At 33.1% G+C, this 17,321-nt stretch overlaps 1 protein-coding gene across 1 annotated transcript in view; it reads left to right on the forward strand.

Moving 5' to 3' along the window:
• The window catches only part of LOC100366973 (uncharacterized), a 64,065-nt gene extending 52,447 nt beyond the window's left edge, over nucleotides 1-11,618 (forward strand). The window contains 17 exon segments of the mRNA XM_085502656.1: nucleotides 567-680; nucleotides 1,438-1,551; nucleotides 2,229-2,342; nucleotides 2,864-2,977; nucleotides 3,449-3,562; nucleotides 3,906-4,019; nucleotides 4,880-4,993; nucleotides 5,509-5,622; nucleotides 5,722-5,772; nucleotides 5,775-5,819; nucleotides 5,944-6,057; nucleotides 7,673-7,786; nucleotides 8,270-8,386; nucleotides 8,612-8,725; nucleotides 8,840-8,974; nucleotides 10,599-10,797; nucleotides 11,454-11,618. Of these exon segments, the coding sequence (XP_085358782.1) occupies nucleotides 567-680; nucleotides 1,438-1,551; nucleotides 2,229-2,342; nucleotides 2,864-2,977; nucleotides 3,449-3,562; nucleotides 3,906-4,019; nucleotides 4,880-4,993; nucleotides 5,509-5,622; nucleotides 5,722-5,772; nucleotides 5,775-5,819; nucleotides 5,944-6,057; nucleotides 7,673-7,786; nucleotides 8,270-8,386; nucleotides 8,612-8,725; nucleotides 8,840-8,974; nucleotides 10,599-10,797; nucleotides 11,454-11,541 (1,889 nt within the window). The 3' untranslated portion in view covers nucleotides 11,542-11,618.
• The last annotated feature ends 5,703 nt before the right edge of the window (nucleotides 11,619-17,321 follow it).

Here is a 17,321-nt window from a genome sequence, read left to right on the forward strand (position 1 = left end):
ATGACCAGTTTCAGGCTCAAATCATTCAGGGAAATCCAGACATGTACCAGGCTGCGTAAAAACATTCTATGTCCCCTAATGCAATATAGACTCGCCAAGAGTGGACGCGATCACAAGCCGGCGCCAGCTTGGAAAGCCAACCGTTTAGTCAAAACATAGCCAAGTCGCTAGCAAGTTTGCAAATTGGCTGCCCCAATACTTCTGAGACTTGCTGTAATTATTATTTTGCTTAAATACTATCGCGAAGATTCTAGCAAGAAAAAACAGATTCTTACTAGATTTTGATCACAAAAAAAAAACTGCTTAGCAAAAATATTTTTTGTTTCCTGTCACTAGAATCTGATGAGAATTTCTAATGAGTATATTTAGACAGAAAATTGTTGGTGATTTATTCAACAATTAGTATTTGGGGATCCTGCATGGTTTTAAGTGGCATTCATATGCTATATTCATAGCTGTATGGTTAATGGTTCAGGAGTATCATGAATATATGCATCGCCTGGCTGTCTGTTTGCTAGATACTATATATTTATATATATAATTACTACTCTTATAATACATTACAGATTTTGATGAGTGTGATAGTAACCCATGTTTAAACGGAGCTTGGTGTCTGGATAATGTAAATGGATATATCTGTATGTGTGGACCAGGTTTCATTGGAACCAACTGTGAAGTAGGTAGGTATACTGGTAATATATACTTGTTAGTGGTACAGTTCTGACTATTGTTGGTAAATAAATTTATGTGCTCTATTTTCATTAATTACATACATCAGTTCTCGTACATGGAACAAGGGTTAAGATCTATCAGTTACATGTTGTATTTTAAAATTTATCCCCCAAATCAAATCAAATCAAATCAAATCAAATTAAATTAAGTTAAATTAAATTAAATTAAATTAAATTAAATTAAATTAAATTAAATTAAATTAAATTACTAGTATAATTAAATACAGTAATAGACTAGGCTTATAGATGTTACACCTTGAATGAAATTCTTACCGTATTTACTCTATTAGAAGAATGAATAAACATGAATAATTTGTTAAAAACTTTTGTTTCTTGTCCTAGGAAAAATTGAAAAATAATGCAGTTGAATTATCTTTTTTGTATTAAGATTATTCTATACCACTACAACAAGATACATGTTCAACATTTATTAAATAATGCTTTCAGGTATGGTATATGCATTGAAAGTTTATTTGGATCCTCGGAAACAGAAAACAAACATTTCCTCATTTTACCATATGTGATACACTTTACCATTATACACAATTGCAAACAAAGTTTCAAACTCAAGCGTGTGATGACCATAAGCAAAACCTTTTTTATTAGGGCCTGAAATAAATCAGAGTAATATTATTGTATTGTAGTAATATTGTAATAGAGAACTTATTTTTGTTTCAAACCTGTAATGTTTTGATAATTTCACTAGATGTAAATGAGTGTTCAAGTTCTCCGTGTTTGAATGGTGCAGAATGCTTAGATGAAGTGAATGCATTTGTGTGTTCCTGTGTTCCTGGTTTTACTGGTACCAACTGTCAAACAAGTAAGTTAACATCACTTGCTGGTTTCATTGTCACAATGTATTACTTAAAAAGATAAGTTTGAGGTTCTTGTAATGCTACCATTTGCAGTTAAAATTCTCATCTCATAGCCTATGTGTACTCATTTGTGGCCATTAAGAGACATTACTATATCAGCTTCTGTTTTGTACCAAACATATTATTCTGTATGCATCCAGATTACTTTTGAAAATTTATGAAATATTCATAACATATGAAAAACATTTGGTTTAATTCACAGTGACCAATGATTTATAACAAGTATATCCTTAATTTCTAGCAGTACAAAATTTATAAACATCTGTCTCTTGTGAAATTTCAGATGGGAATAGCGTGACTGTTTTTGTATTAAATTCAACACTTAATTGTCATGTGGAGTCTTTCATGTTGTGTTTGATTCTAATTTGTGCATGTGGTTGACACAATGCACTGTATACTTATGGAGAATGTGAAATTAAAAAGCATTGCAACAGAAATGAGATGTGGCAGTAAATAACACACAACGATTACATTTGTAGCTTGTGTCCACAAACATTTAGATTGCAATTTACTTGCAATATACACACTAATCTGTCCTTGGTTGTAAATCGTATTACAATTCAGTTTGTGGAATACTAGTATACATTTAACATGTTTATCCTGTATATTATTATCTTATTAGACATAGATGAGTGTTCTTCGTCACCGTGTCAGAATGCCGGTATCTGTCATGATAGTATAGATGGATTTGCTTGCATATGTGAACCTGGATTTAATGGTGACCTATGTGAAAATGGTGAGTCTCAAATTACACAGAATTGTGATGAAAGTACTAAACATAGACAGAACTTGTCAATTAAACATCCTACCAAATAATAACAAATTCTGCATTAATCAAATTTATCAGATTTACTTTAATTTACAATTTCTATTTAGTTTCTACTTACCATTTATGCTCCATTAGTAGCACATACTATGGTCTTAATGAGTCATATTTTCATAATTCAACCATAACTTCTATTGTAATTTTTGGTTTACATGCACTTCTAATAGAGCAAATTTCAATTATATATATAAGTACTGTGAAACTTGTCTATCTAGCTAACATTCAGCTAATTTAGCTAATCTGTAATTTCTCTAATTCAAGATGTTGCTAATTTAAAATAAAGGATATTCTCACAATGAGTTGACATTAAATTAGAATGCTGTTAAAATTTGCTAAAATGATATTTCAGTTTGTTTTACAGTATTAGAATTGTCTAAATCCATTGGAATTAACTTTTAAGTTCTTATACTGTATTCTAAATTATTTTTAAGATATTAACGAATGCTTAGGCTCACCATGTCAGAACAGTGTAGAGTGTACAGACAAGGTCAATGGTTATACATGTGTTTGTGTTGCTGGATATTCTGGGATACATTGTGAGACTGGTAAGTAGACACCAAGGTTACCATAACAACATACTGCTGATAACCATACTTTAAAATTAAATTTTACACATATATAGTGTAAATTTAAAGTTTTTCACCATTGGACACTGAGGGTGCTGTGTCAAATTATGTCCTGATTGAGCATATCTTGCCAACTCAACACTGAGGGCGCAGTGTCAAAATACGATGTCATTATTGGGCAAAACATTGTTGTTTGGCTGTAGGAATAAGAATATGTGAGTTTAAAATGGATATAATTATTCTAATGAACTGTAATTTTTACGACTAGTGTTGCAAAAAACCTGCAACTAGCAATGACAATCCTTGATACGATATCATACTTAGAAAGAGCACCCTCAGTGTTATGCTGAGGAGAACCATTACAAGAAGATATGACAGTCTTTAAATTTGGTTTCCCAAAACAAAAATGATGATAAAAATACCTGATATGAAAATATCATTTTATTACAGATATTAATGAATGCTCCAGCTTTCCCTGTCAGAATGGTGGAGAATGTAAAGATGAAGTCAACAATTATATTTGTGTTTGTGTTGATGGTTATGAAGGAAAGAATTGTGAAAACAGTGAGTGTAATATCTCTTTAATCTGGTCACCATTGGCTTAGCTATGTGTGTACGCATTCCTGTAATTGCAGTTTAACAAATAAACTGTTATTTGTATATTAAGTCAAGGAACTATGTGTTACCGATGTATAGTAATTTAACAACATTTTGAAGCATTGTTTTTATTATTCGGAGATATTGATTACATGGGTACTTGAGAAATGATATGTGATATGTCATTGACATTAATTTTAATATTTCATTGTTTTCACTGGATTCTAATTTACTAATTTTACAGCGAAAAAAAGTTATTTTATGTTCATGTTGATCTAATTTTAACGGGTTTCATTAACTTGTTTTTTAGATACTAATGAATGTTTGAGTTCACCTTGTATCCACGGAGGAACGTGTCATGACGCTATTGATAGCTATATATGTCAGTGTATGATTGGATTCGTAGGAAATAACTGTGAGACTGGTAAGTTAACATCGATAATAATTTATCAGCACATATGTATACTGTAAAATTACTAATTTTCACTGGGTTTAAATTTCGCTGATTTAGCCTTTCAGGCATATTCAGTGGGTTTTAAATTCACGGCTTTATCATTTAGTTAATGTGTTCTATGCTAAATTTTACATATTCATTGGGTTTTAATTTAGCGCATTTTCCAGTCAGCGAAATAAGCAAAATTATAACCCAGTGAATAATTAATCTTTTCACAGTATCTAATGTTGTATTGTTCTTAAAATTTGTTTTCAAATCTTTACTATTTCAAATAAAATGTATAAATAAATTCAATAATTTATTCTGTATTCACAGGATATCCACATCAGAAATTTCTTGTCAACATCACCTAGCAGGTGAGTTTCAGCATGTTAATGTACAGTCATCAAGTCAACAAAAAATTCTCATTGGATTCTCAGTTCTGAGTTAAATCACCTGAAAAACCCCTCTCACAGTAAACTCTGAGGGCTTCAGAGTTATGAACGCTTTACTTACTTGTGAATGCCATAACATTCATTTTAGGTCAATTAAAATTAAATGAGCTTTCAAATTTTCGCTGACACTACAGCTTTACATCGTGTAGCTTTATATGGACATGGTATTTCACTTTAATACTGTACTTTTATACTCTTTTCTTTTGTATAGTTTGACAACAAATTTGCTTGAAAAATGCATTTATTTACCTCTAAGGTTTATTCAAATTCTATGTTGTACTTGGGAGATTGACTTTATAAAAACACAATTGATCCTAAATATTTCACTGGCTTTTATCATCTGATATCTGCCTTGCATGTCATCTTACACTTGTATTTTTTTATTATAATAAACAGATGTAGAAGAGTGTTCATCAAGTCCGTGTTTGAATGGTGCTACATGTGTGGATCAAATTGGTAGATATGTATGTGTGTGTGCTCCTGGTTTTGTCGGCAATCTGTGTGAAACCGGTAAGTCATTTCTCACCGAACATCATCGTGATATATCCAAGTGGTAAATACATTTATTAACTTTTATATATTTGAGTATTACCATGACAGGCGTCAGGCTAAACAGCAGAAGAATAACGTTCTAACTGAACAGTACAATGTAAAAAGATACCTGAAATATTTGCCTGTTACGATATTATTATTGAACTATTACCCGTATTTACACATCAGTCGGTATTCCCTTTGTACTGCATTGATGCATACTTTGCGTTCTTCTTGCAACAACCTCTTCTTATTATACAAAATCTATATCTACGTACAACGTAAATTTGCAACAATGTAAATTCCAGATATGCAGTATAACCAAGATGGCAGGCATTTTTTCAAAACCTGAAATTAAGTTATAAACTTCTTTCACCTAGCAATTGAATTTATGTCCTATATAACTTTATTATTTATAATATTAATAATTTAAGTAAACATATAAAATACAAGGTTATATATTTATTTTTTGTTTGTTAATTTGTAAATTTCAGATATTAATGAATGTGCTTCAACTGCGTGCCAGAATAACGGTCAATGCATCGATGATATTAATGGGTTCACGTGTGACTGTCTAGATGGATTCGAAGGAGACTTTTGTGAAACAGGTACTGGACGGAATCATCTAGTGTGTCTAGCAATATTTATTACTGAGATGTAATATTATTTATATCCATACATAATATTATATAATTATTTCTATGTAGACATCAATGAATGTGATAGCAGTCCATGTCAGAATGGTGGTCAGTGTATTGATAATGTGAATGTATCCCTGGTTTCCATGGCGTCAATTGTCACACAGGTATTAATTATTCAATTATCATAAATATAGAAATATTTGAACTTAAATTTGAGCTTGCGATGGAGTGATAATTCATTTGTATCAAATCCACTATAACATGATTTTTTTCTTCTTGTAACCATAGAAACTGCTGAATGTGCAAGTGATCCGTGCATTAATGGTGGAAATTGTACAGATATTTTCAGTGGATTTATTTGTATATGCCCTCTGGGATACACTGGAAAAAGTTGTGAAATCGGTAAATATTAAAATAATATTATGTGTATGTGAATTGACTAGAGTGGTATTATGTTTGTTACACCATTTTGTCTGTGGCTGTGTTATGTTTGTCACACCATATTGTCTGTGGTTGTATTGTATCATAGACCCTACTATATGCTGGTACATTACTGTTAGTAGTGAATATGATTCACATTTGTAATGTTCTCTATGAAATATCACTGTGTTTAGTTCTTTTAGGATGAAATATTTCACCATAGAAACCACAAATTGAATATCTTACCATTCAAATATATACTTTTGTGCAATGACTTCAAAATTCTTTTTATTCTTTGCATGGAATGACATTTTTGAAAGTACATGCCATATTCAATACATTGGAAGTGTATAAACCATAAATCCAATTCATTTTGTACATTAAAACATTCATTATTTTGACCATACAAACTGTAATGTACAGAAGTGCATACATTACTAATAGAGCAATATGAGAAAATTGATGCAAAATGTTGTTTTTCAGTCTTTAATTGCAGTTTGGTTTTGAAAATTCTTTCTTTTTAAAGTGTTTCTTCTTGCAACACAGTGATGATTTTGATCATTTTTAGTCCCTGTTCGGTCGCAGTCCGAAAACGGGGACTTGTGTTTTAACCTTCGTGTGTGCGTGTGTGTATGTGTGTGCGTGCGTGTGTGCGTCTGTGTGTGCGTCTGGACCTGTATCTTAGAAATGCCTGGACCAATCACAATCAAACTTCACACATACATCATACATGATATTATACATATGCACGTCAATTTGTTTCACGATCTGATTCAAGATGGCCGAATGGCGACCATTTTTGTGCTAAAAATCATCAAAATCAAGCATTTCTCGGCTGTTTACAGATAGATTTTGTTCAAACTTGGTATATACATTAGACATTATAGGACCTTGATGCACATCATTTTGTTTTATGATCTGATTTATGATGGCCGAATGGTGGCCATTTTTGTGCTAAAAAATCCTAAAAATCGAGCATTTCTCGGCTGTTTACAGATGGACTTTGTTCAAACTTGGTATATACATTAGACATTATGGAACCTTGATGCAAATAATTTTGTTTTTCTGATAAGATTCAAAATGGCCGACTGGCGGCCATTTTGTTTTAATGAATGTGGTTCTCGTGCCATATCTCTGACTTGCTTTCACTGACTATGTTCAAATTTTAAATATTCATTATACATCATGTCATAGATATATTGGTTTGACAATCCTATTCAAAATGGCCAAATGGTGGCCATTTTTGTGCTAGAAAAAAATCAAATATCAAGCATTTCTGGATGGATTTTGTTCAAACTTGGTACATATATTAGACATTACAGGTTCCTGATGCACATCATTTATTTTTCAGATCGAATTCAAAATGGCTGTCTGGCAGCCATTTTGTTTTAATGAATGGGCTTCTAGAGCCATATCTCTTAAATGCTTTGACTGATTATATTCAAATTTTATATATTCGTTATACATCATGTTATATATATATACATGTATTCAAAATGGCTGATATTCCAGCTATATTACTATAAACAAAACTATATATCTTAAATTTGATAACTAACTGGGACTGTGCTATGCATCGCTTGTTGTTTTTTGACAGACATTGATGATTGCAGTAAAAATGTTTGTGAGAATTCTGGAAGGTGTATTGATGGGGTGAATATGTACACATGTTTGTGCACACCTGGTTGGACAGGAGATATCTGTGATATCAGTAAGTATGCAATTTTATGTCTGAATATATCGTTAAACTTGAACTTGGGGAACTGTTTAATAATTCTTGTACAGCTCTGTGTAAATCAACAATGAAAAGTGGTACAAAAAAACAATTCCACGTACTGTGTTTATGTTGTTCATTTGTTGTTATTATACATCCGACAGTAATAACTTTAAAATTCAGTACGTCATTTGTAAAATCCTATTCCAGCAAACAGACATGTTTGTATAGTGTTATGGTGGGAATTCCATATATAACGTCATGTCTACATTGGAAGCACCATCAATGTATTGGATGACAGAAATACAATCCTGTTAACTGATTGCATACTGCAGACATGAATCTCTTAAAATGCTTTTCATTGGGCATAGACCTCTATTACATGATGGTTAATCACGGAGCTGTCTTCATGCATACTTTGTATTCTTGCTGTTAAGAAGTTATAATAACTGAGCAGACTAATTTATGTTTTCCACCTAGGGATTAATCCATGCAATGATATGCCTTGTGCTAATAATGGTTCATGTATTCACACTGGGATTGGCTTGCATACTTGTACATGTATAGAAGGTTTTATTGGTACTTTGTGTGAAATTGGTAAGTATTAAACTTTATCAAAGTCACATGTTGTAAAACTGTCTTTTAGCAAATAGTTATTGCAGATGTGAATTGGTGTGCAACTAAAAGTGATCGAAAGTGGTTATATATACAGCATCTAGCTAATGTGTTAACTATACATTGTGTTGGTAGCCTTATGTGAGAATAAGATTGAATCTTGAGATATGATGTGAATATACTTAATATAGTTTTGTTTGGTTTTAGATATAAATGAATGCAGTAGTCTACCGTGTTTGAATGGAGCAACTTGTAACAATGAAAATGGACATTATACTTGTACCTGTATGAATGGCTGGACTGGTATCAACTGTGAAACAAGTAAGTTTATTATCTACGGTATATATCGATATTTTTATAATAATGGCTCTAAAATATGCTGTGTGTATACAGGTTTATTTCCTCTATTCTAATTACATTGTGTGTTCTTTACAGGTACGTATTGTGATATTGAAGGCACATGGTACAATCAACTTGATACTGAACTAGTACTTGAAAAAACCAGTAATGGAATGTTACTTGGAAAGTATCATACAGCCTATGAACGATACATTCTTGGCTACACTTCAGGTAAGTAGTATAATTATTCTTGCAATACAGCTTAAATATTTTTCATTTCTTACAACTTTTTAGCTGTTGACTTTGTCGAGCGGAGCTTATCATATGAGTGATTGTCCGTGTCAATGTTTTACTTTTTCGACTTCTTCTTGAAAACTACAAGCCTGAATGCTTTGATACTTAGTGTATATGTACCTTGGGTAGACCTCTCTCAGATTTGTTCATTTCATGATCATATCTTCAATTCTCTAATTTTGGTGAATATTTTTGACTTCTCGTTAAAAACCGCAAGTATAATTACTTTGATATTATATAGGTACAACATGTGGACCTCTCTCAGATTTGTTCATTTTGTAATGAATTTTCTAATTTTGGTGAATATTTTTGTCATTTTTGGTAAAAAGTGATATTTTCGACATCTTGTTAAAAACCTCAAGTCCAATTGCTTTGATATATTATACATATAGGTACTACATGTGGACCTCTCTCAGATTTGTTCATTTTCTAATGATATCTTCTGTTCTTTAATTGCCATATGCATTGCTAACAGCGGAGCTATCTCAGCCGACGGGCTGCTTGTTTATGTATTACAGTACAGGGTCCATAGCATTGGGAAAATCCTTTGAAAGTCTTTTGATTTTTTGAGGTCTGGAAAGTCTTTGAGTTGTCTTTGAATTACAGGAAAAATAAAAAAATCTGTGAAAAGTCTTTAAATTTCTTCATAGTTATTAATTAATTAATTTGCTCCAGGGAACTACCATATCCTCAGAACTTTGATGAGCTTTGGTGATGGTGTTGGCCTGAATTGTGGGTCAAAATGTCTGGAAAAGCCTTGAAAATAATTTGGCTCTTGGTGCTATAGACCCTGTATTAGAACTAGGAAGGTTTATTTTATTAATATATAATATGTGAGCATCTGATTTATAAACAATTGTGGCACAAAATTAAAATATTCACATGACAGATCTTTTTGTCATGTAGATTCTTGAACAATGCATTCAGCTTGGTATTCAGATGAGCTGTTCTAGATTGGGTGTGACTACACAAAAGTGTCTAGCATGCAAAATAATCCACATCTACATTCTTTACTTATTCACACAACTTCACACATCTTCATTCTCCAATAAAACAAATATACTACATGTAAACTCATCTGTCAGAGTTTACTTTGAAATTACTATTATCATTCAAAATGAATGCAAATACTCAACATAGGTGCCACTGTATTCCCTGCAAATGCTAGCCCTTATAAACAAATAGCGACGGTCGGGTGGTGTTCCCTGCGGTGACTGGCCTCTATCAAGTACCATGCTAATCTCTCCGTGATGTGAACCAAATCTGAGACTCGCAACCCGGAGCAGGTTTTGGTGATGACGCTTGACTCTGGCTCACACCTCTTCTGCCCTCAGCCAAGACTTGGTCTCTATATAGTGTTGTTTCTTAGCATTAATGAATAATAAAGATACAATGCTGATAACTTGACAGAAACAAAACATAAACTAAAATATACATCTCATCTCTACAATTTAACATTATATCGAAATTCAAAGTATGTATCTTTCAGTTTTTATGATGAAATACTATTTTATTTTAGTTCTGACTTTAAAACTTACATCCTATTATTCACATTCATTAGATGCTATCTTAGTTGTTGGTTATTGTGATACTACAACCAATTTCCCAACATTTGGATTCAGTGTCATACATAACCATGGCGATGAGACAAAAAGTTGGACTGGTCAATGTCAGATGTGTGATGATGAAGAGGTGCTTTTAACAATGTGGGTATCAACAGAAAAAACGTCTGCTTGTATGGAAAATGCAATGGCTAATAAGTAAGTACAAGAATGACACATTCCATGAACTTATCATTTATAGAATATAACTCAACAAATAATGTGTAACTTTGATACCAAGAAGCACAGGACAACATATCGACTGTGTCAAACATCGTAGACATGATTCCATGATGATTCCTCAAGCCAGTCTTGAATATTTGACACAGTAAAACATTGTTCCTATAGCCACACTTCACAGTGTTCAACAAACAAACATTTTTGTCTGTAAGCTTTAATATCGTTGAAATTCCTTTGAATTGTATGACATGATGACTCAATTTTGAACACTCTGTGAACTGTCTGTTTATACTCAATATCAATTTCTGGCATTTAAAATCATGGCTAACGATTTTCACATTTCTACAATTACCAGCCAAACTTTGTGTGAAGTTGCCATCCCTTGTCTGTTTTTTCTACTACCGTAGGTATCTACAATGTATACTACTGCTGTTTTCATATACTGGACGCAATTTACCCCTGATTTTCATCTCCACTTACATACATCCTCATCTTATAAATTCATGTGTAACTTGATGTGATATGATGTTGCAAGAACACCACAAAGTATTGACATATCACATGGAATTTACATGATATATTTGATAAATCGTGTTTTATTCTCATATCAAACAGATGTTCACACTTTATTTCAGAGTTGGCAGTGATAAATGGACTCGTTATTCACAAGGTCTTGCTCCCAAGAAAGAAGAAGAATCAAATGCAGCTGTTATAAATCTATAATTTCATCTTTTTTTCATGATCATGTACTTAATTTGTTGTGTTCTGTACTCAGTAATAAATGTTGATACACATCTAAATATTCAATATATTCAAGGAGTGGGGGCCAGGAGGTGGTGACTCAGCTATAGCAATGGGGATAGACTGAGATGAGTTGGCCTTACAATGATGTTTCTTAACAAATTTTTTACTTCATTCAGCATATCAGGGATTCAAAGGCAATACAAAATCCTGGATGGCTTTCAAGCTTGAAGTGTCAGCCTCACAGTGATGAAAATCATCACGTATCGTTCCAATTGATGCACAAACCACATGGTAAATTGTGATTGCAGAATCTCTTGCTGATGTGACATGAGTAAAAGTTGATTGTCAACAAAACTGCCACTTTCAAAAGGTAGACTTTTTTTTTTTTTTTTTTGATAAATATTTTTTATTACCCATAAACAAAAAATTACAGGACTTTAATAAATACAGTAATAAACAAAACAAAAAAGTAAAACAAAACAAAAAAACAAACAGATTACTAAGTAACTCCAATTGTATTAACAAATTTTGGATTGTAAGATGCACAAACCAACATTAGGTAAAGTTTCCCCACTTCACCTGAAACAATTCGATAGTGCTATTTTTACTACATATACAATATTCCATTTCTTTTGTTTCCATAACTTTTTTTCTACCAGACGAAATGAAGGTGAAGTGCCATTTAATTTACAGGAATAAATAATTTGTTTAGTTATAATAATGATATGGTTCAATAAACTTGAGAACTGATCATTGCCCAGCAAAATTTGAATATCTGTGAAAGTGTCTGGGGTATTTATAAATTCACCCCATCTATTACATATTGATGTCCAAAGGATAGTTGCATGTAACGAATAAATGTGTTAGAGTTTCATCGCTATTATGACAAAATGAACAAAGGCTAGAGGTGACGAGAGGAGTTCTCATACGGTGAAGCATAGTATTCGTAAATAAAACATTATGATTTAGTTTCAACTGGAATTCTTGGAGTTTTGTTTCAATGGTAACTCTAAATGGTAACTTGAAAATAATTTCCCACTTAATTTCATTTAATTGAAACAACTGCTGAAAATAAGTTTTACATTTTGGTGGAATAAAATAAAGAGATGAAAGAGCATTCCGTATTAATTTACATGTTGCCATATTCAATGGACAAAATATGTTGTTAATGTACAAACCAATAGGCAATTCTGGTCTAACGAAAAAGGGAGTACAGCCTCTCCATTCTGGTGATATAGCGGAAATTATGCCGTGCCAAAGAAGATATTGTCTAGGAGTAAATCCAATTTCTTGTAGTTGTGTCCAATTTTTTATTTTTCCATTTGAAATATAAAGGTCCGAGATATGGACAATGCCCTTTAAAATGAAATCTAGATAACAATTCATAACAATTGATAACATTCATTGAGAATGTTGGCGTTATTCCAAATTATATTGTTAGCAACTGTTTGAACTGGTTGCTGGCATTGTAATTTCCTCCAATTGCACAATAGACTGTGATAGAAAGGGGGTAGGAGTAACAGGTAATAGCTCAATTTTATAATTACATCTAAAAATTAAGGAACCACCAAGGGGAAGCAGATAGTGTGATAAAAAAAAGTTTCCAGGGATGATTAATTTTTGGATTAAGAAAGTGCTGGACCCATTTAACTCTGAAAGCGTGATAAAGAGCAAAAATGTCCAGCATATTTAGACCTCCCTGGCCAACATCCCCAATCAAAGTGTTACGTGCAATTCTGTCTGGGCCTTTCCAAATAAATTTATGAAGTTTATTATTTATTTTTTCTCGTACCTGTAAGAAAAATATATACCAACAATTTTGATTGGAGTTTATGGCCAGAGAACCCCAAATGGTTTATCCGTACGAGACCCAAGCCACATTGCCTCTGTTTTGTCATAATTTACGTGTAACCCTGAATATGTCTGAAACATGTTGAGGGAGAACAAATTAATGCAGGAAAGTTTGTCTGAGAGAAAGCAGGTTAGATCGTCAGCAAATGCAGAATACTTAACCCCCTTGCCCTGAATATGAATTCCATGAATAGAGTCATCACATCACAGTGAATTCAAAACTAATTCAAGTTATAAAATAAAGAGGGCGGGTGAAACCGAGTCACTCTGTCTAACTCTCCTTCTTATAGCAAAATAGCCAGTGCTTAGACCTCGGTTCATCACACAGCTGGAGGGGTTATTGTAAAATAATTTGATCCAGTTAATAAGGGAAGGGCCAAAATTAAAACTGTTAAGGGAGTGGAAAATAAAATCCCATTCCAAGCTATCAAATGCCTTTTGAAAATCAATGGATATAAGTATTCCTAGTTGATTAGTATCTTTGGTGTAATGCATAATTGATTCAATAAGGCGTACACAGTCCCCAATTGATCTACCCTAATAATAAAGGCTGACTGCGTTTCATTAACAATTTTCGGAAGAATTTTATCAAGTCTTCGTGCAATGCATTTTGATGCAATTTTGTATTCGGTATTAAGTAAGGTTATTGGTCTCCCCTTTTTTTCGATAAGTGTGATAACCCCCTGTTTACCATGCATATATGCAGCATTTAGGGAATTTACGACAATTTCTCCAATTAGAGGCCACAATGTGCTGTAAAATTCTGGACTTAATCCATCATTACCTGGGGCTTTATTGCTTGGTAAACACTTTAGCGCTTCAAACGCCTCATTCATTGTGATAGGGCCTTCACACGAATCTCTTTCCATGGAATTTAATTTGGAGTGGGTTGTAAATATATTGTCCATATTTAATTGATTTATCCGCCTACTGCGGTATAAATTAAAGTAAAAATGTTTAATTTCTGCTTGAACATCATTTGCATTATGTAGAGATCTGTTGTTACTGTCAATCAGCATAGAAATGTGTGATTTTTTTGCATTATGGCGCTTAAGACCCAAGAAAAATTTTGTATTTTTTTCACCCTGTTCGTACCAGCTTGTACGAGAACGGATTATTGCTCCATTTGTAATGTACGCATATTCCCCCTGTAATTGTTTTGTGCGTTTTCGAGCTCATTTTGAATATTAATAGTTGGACGGGTTGACATCAATTTATCTAATTCCGATAGTTTATTTTATCTTTCCTGGCAACTGCTTTTGACTTGCTATACTTCATTGTACAGTTTTTGATTTTGTATTTAAGAAATTCCCACAAGAGTATACTGTTATTTTGTCCAAACTCGTCAACCCACGTTAAAAATTTATCCTGAATTAGATTAATAAAACTTGTATCTTCTAAAAAGCTATTATTGAATTTCCAATATGATGTTCCAAGTCTACAACGGTTATCACCAATGGTTAAAGTTATAGCAGAATGGTCCGAAAGCACACAGGGGACAATGTCTGCGACACTCACTGCTAATTGAATCGAGCTACTAACTAAAAGATAATCTAAACGGCTCTGTATAAACCTAGGTCTTAGGCGCCGCCAAGTAAAACGCTTAGTGCTGGGATTACGCAGCCGCCAGATGTCGATCAAATCAAGTTCGGAGCATATATCCTCAAATTTTGAAAGTGAATTACGCCAAAGTGTCGGGTTACCGCCCATTCTATCTTGAAGAATATCTGGTGTAAAATTATAGTCCCCTCCCCAAACAAATTCACTCTCTGGTTGAATAGTAATAGAATTAAGTAACGAAATAATGGATTCCAAAAAAAGACCATGATCGGTTTCATTGTTAGGTGCATATGAATTAATAAGAGTGTCGGGCTTACCCATAATATCCACTGCGATAATAATGACTCTTCCCATGGAATCTGTTGTGACTGAATGTCTTGTATAATCCTGTAAATTACGAAAGATGATGGCCGTGCCTCTACTCAATGAATTTCCGTGAGAAAATATGCAATGACCAGATAATTGATCTGTCCAAACCTGCTCGTCTTTCTCGACTGTGTGCGTTTCCTGAAGAAAAATGATCTGAGATTTGATATTTTTTAGCCAGTTAAAAACAGACTTTCTTTTCTTTTGGTTCCCTAAACCCCTTACATTTAAGGAAATTATATTAAATTGACTCAACATTACTGGAATTATAGTTAATTGTGTCTACATAAATGCATCTAGTATCAATCGGGTGAATTACAGGTAATGGCTTTAGTCTCCAAATAACAAGAAAAACAACGTCAAAAAACAGCAGCCATCTACAACGATGTCCACAAAAAACACACAAGTGCCCAAAAACACAAAAGGGCAAAAAAACAAAGAGGCAAAAAGCCATGACATTGTATACCAAAAAAGGGCAAAATGCCAGGAGAAAATAAAAAACTCGAGAGATGCTCGGCATGGCAAGCTCTCTGTTCTAAATTGATTGTTATATATAGCTATTTAGAGGTAGGTATAGGCCTTTTAGTAGAAAAAAAATATAGTTTGGTATTCAAGAGAATAAAAGTGACAAATCTAATAGATACAATCAATTTTTGGAATTGTACGCTCTGATACACTGTTGACCAAATTTGATTTCTAGAATGTGTATTTTTTAAATGCATTATACTAGTATTAACAATAAAAAAATGAATCGACTAGCGTTACCATCCACCGACTCAAAAAAAAGAAGCAAAAGCGATAACAACTATTTTATATAATTTGAGCCACATGTAGATGACCATAAAGACAAAGCTTGGTAGACATGTATCACATTATTTGAAAACAGTGCAGGAGATCCCACACATACAATTGACTCATTTTGGTTATTTTAATTATTTCCACTTAAAATGGTGGTTGAAACTTTTGGCAGTATAGTATATTCATTCTAAATACCAAAACAAATAAGTTTGAACTTATATAAGGACTCTCTTGTAGCACGACGACATAAAATGCAGTAATGGGCCTGATAAATGTTATGTCGTTACATTACACAATAATCTACATTACTATATATTACTCAGACTATTATGTAACTGACCATCGATAAATAGTTTACCATTTGTGAAACGTACTTTTTTACCATTCTTATAAGCAGAGTTCATAACATCCTTCAAAGCACGTTTGGCATCCAAATCTGATTTACAGAGATCTACAGTTACAAATATTCCTGTATCACCTAAGCAGGAACGTTTCTTAGCAAGGATATCGCTACGCTGAAGCCGTACGGGAAATTTAACCAATATATGTCGTGGTACACTTTTTTCCTTCCTATTGTCACGTATTGGAACGCAATGGGCGTTGTCAATTAATACATTAGACATTCCAAATTTCTCTGTTAAAATGTTCGTTATAATAGTTGCACAGTTTTCTTTTTCGTTTTCTGCGATTCCACCAAATCTAAGATTATATCCCTGTGTATACCGCTCCAAATTGATAGATGCCGTCTCCGTAATTACTAATCGCTCAGTGGTTGACGCCAAAGCTGACTGTAAACTAGATACCTGTGACTGAAGACTTTGGACAGCACTTTTTACGTTGTCCACGTCCTGGCATGTGAACTGTAATGAATTCTCAAAATCTGTACACCTGTTTTCAACAACGGCCACTCGTTCTGAAATTGTCTTTTGTTCCTTTAAAATGGATGACGTAGTGGCAGTAATGCCAGAAACTTCTTTCTCCAATTCACATAAACACGACTTCATTAGGGACTTCATATTGGCAAGAGAAAGATTACTCACGGTTTGATGTTCATCCCCTGTTACAGGTATATCAGGCAGAATGTCATTGTTACCATGAACATCTTGAAAATAGCATGACGTTGTTTGTAGCAGATTTGCCCTTCTTTTTATCACGACGCGGACGATCCCCCATTTCTGCGTACT

Source organism: Saccoglossus kowalevskii, chromosome 8 (assembly GCF_978046115.1).
Source record: "Saccoglossus kowalevskii chromosome 8, keSacKowa6.1, whole genome shotgun sequence".
Taxonomy (NCBI): Eukaryota; Metazoa; Hemichordata; class Enteropneusta; family Harrimaniidae; genus Saccoglossus; species Saccoglossus kowalevskii.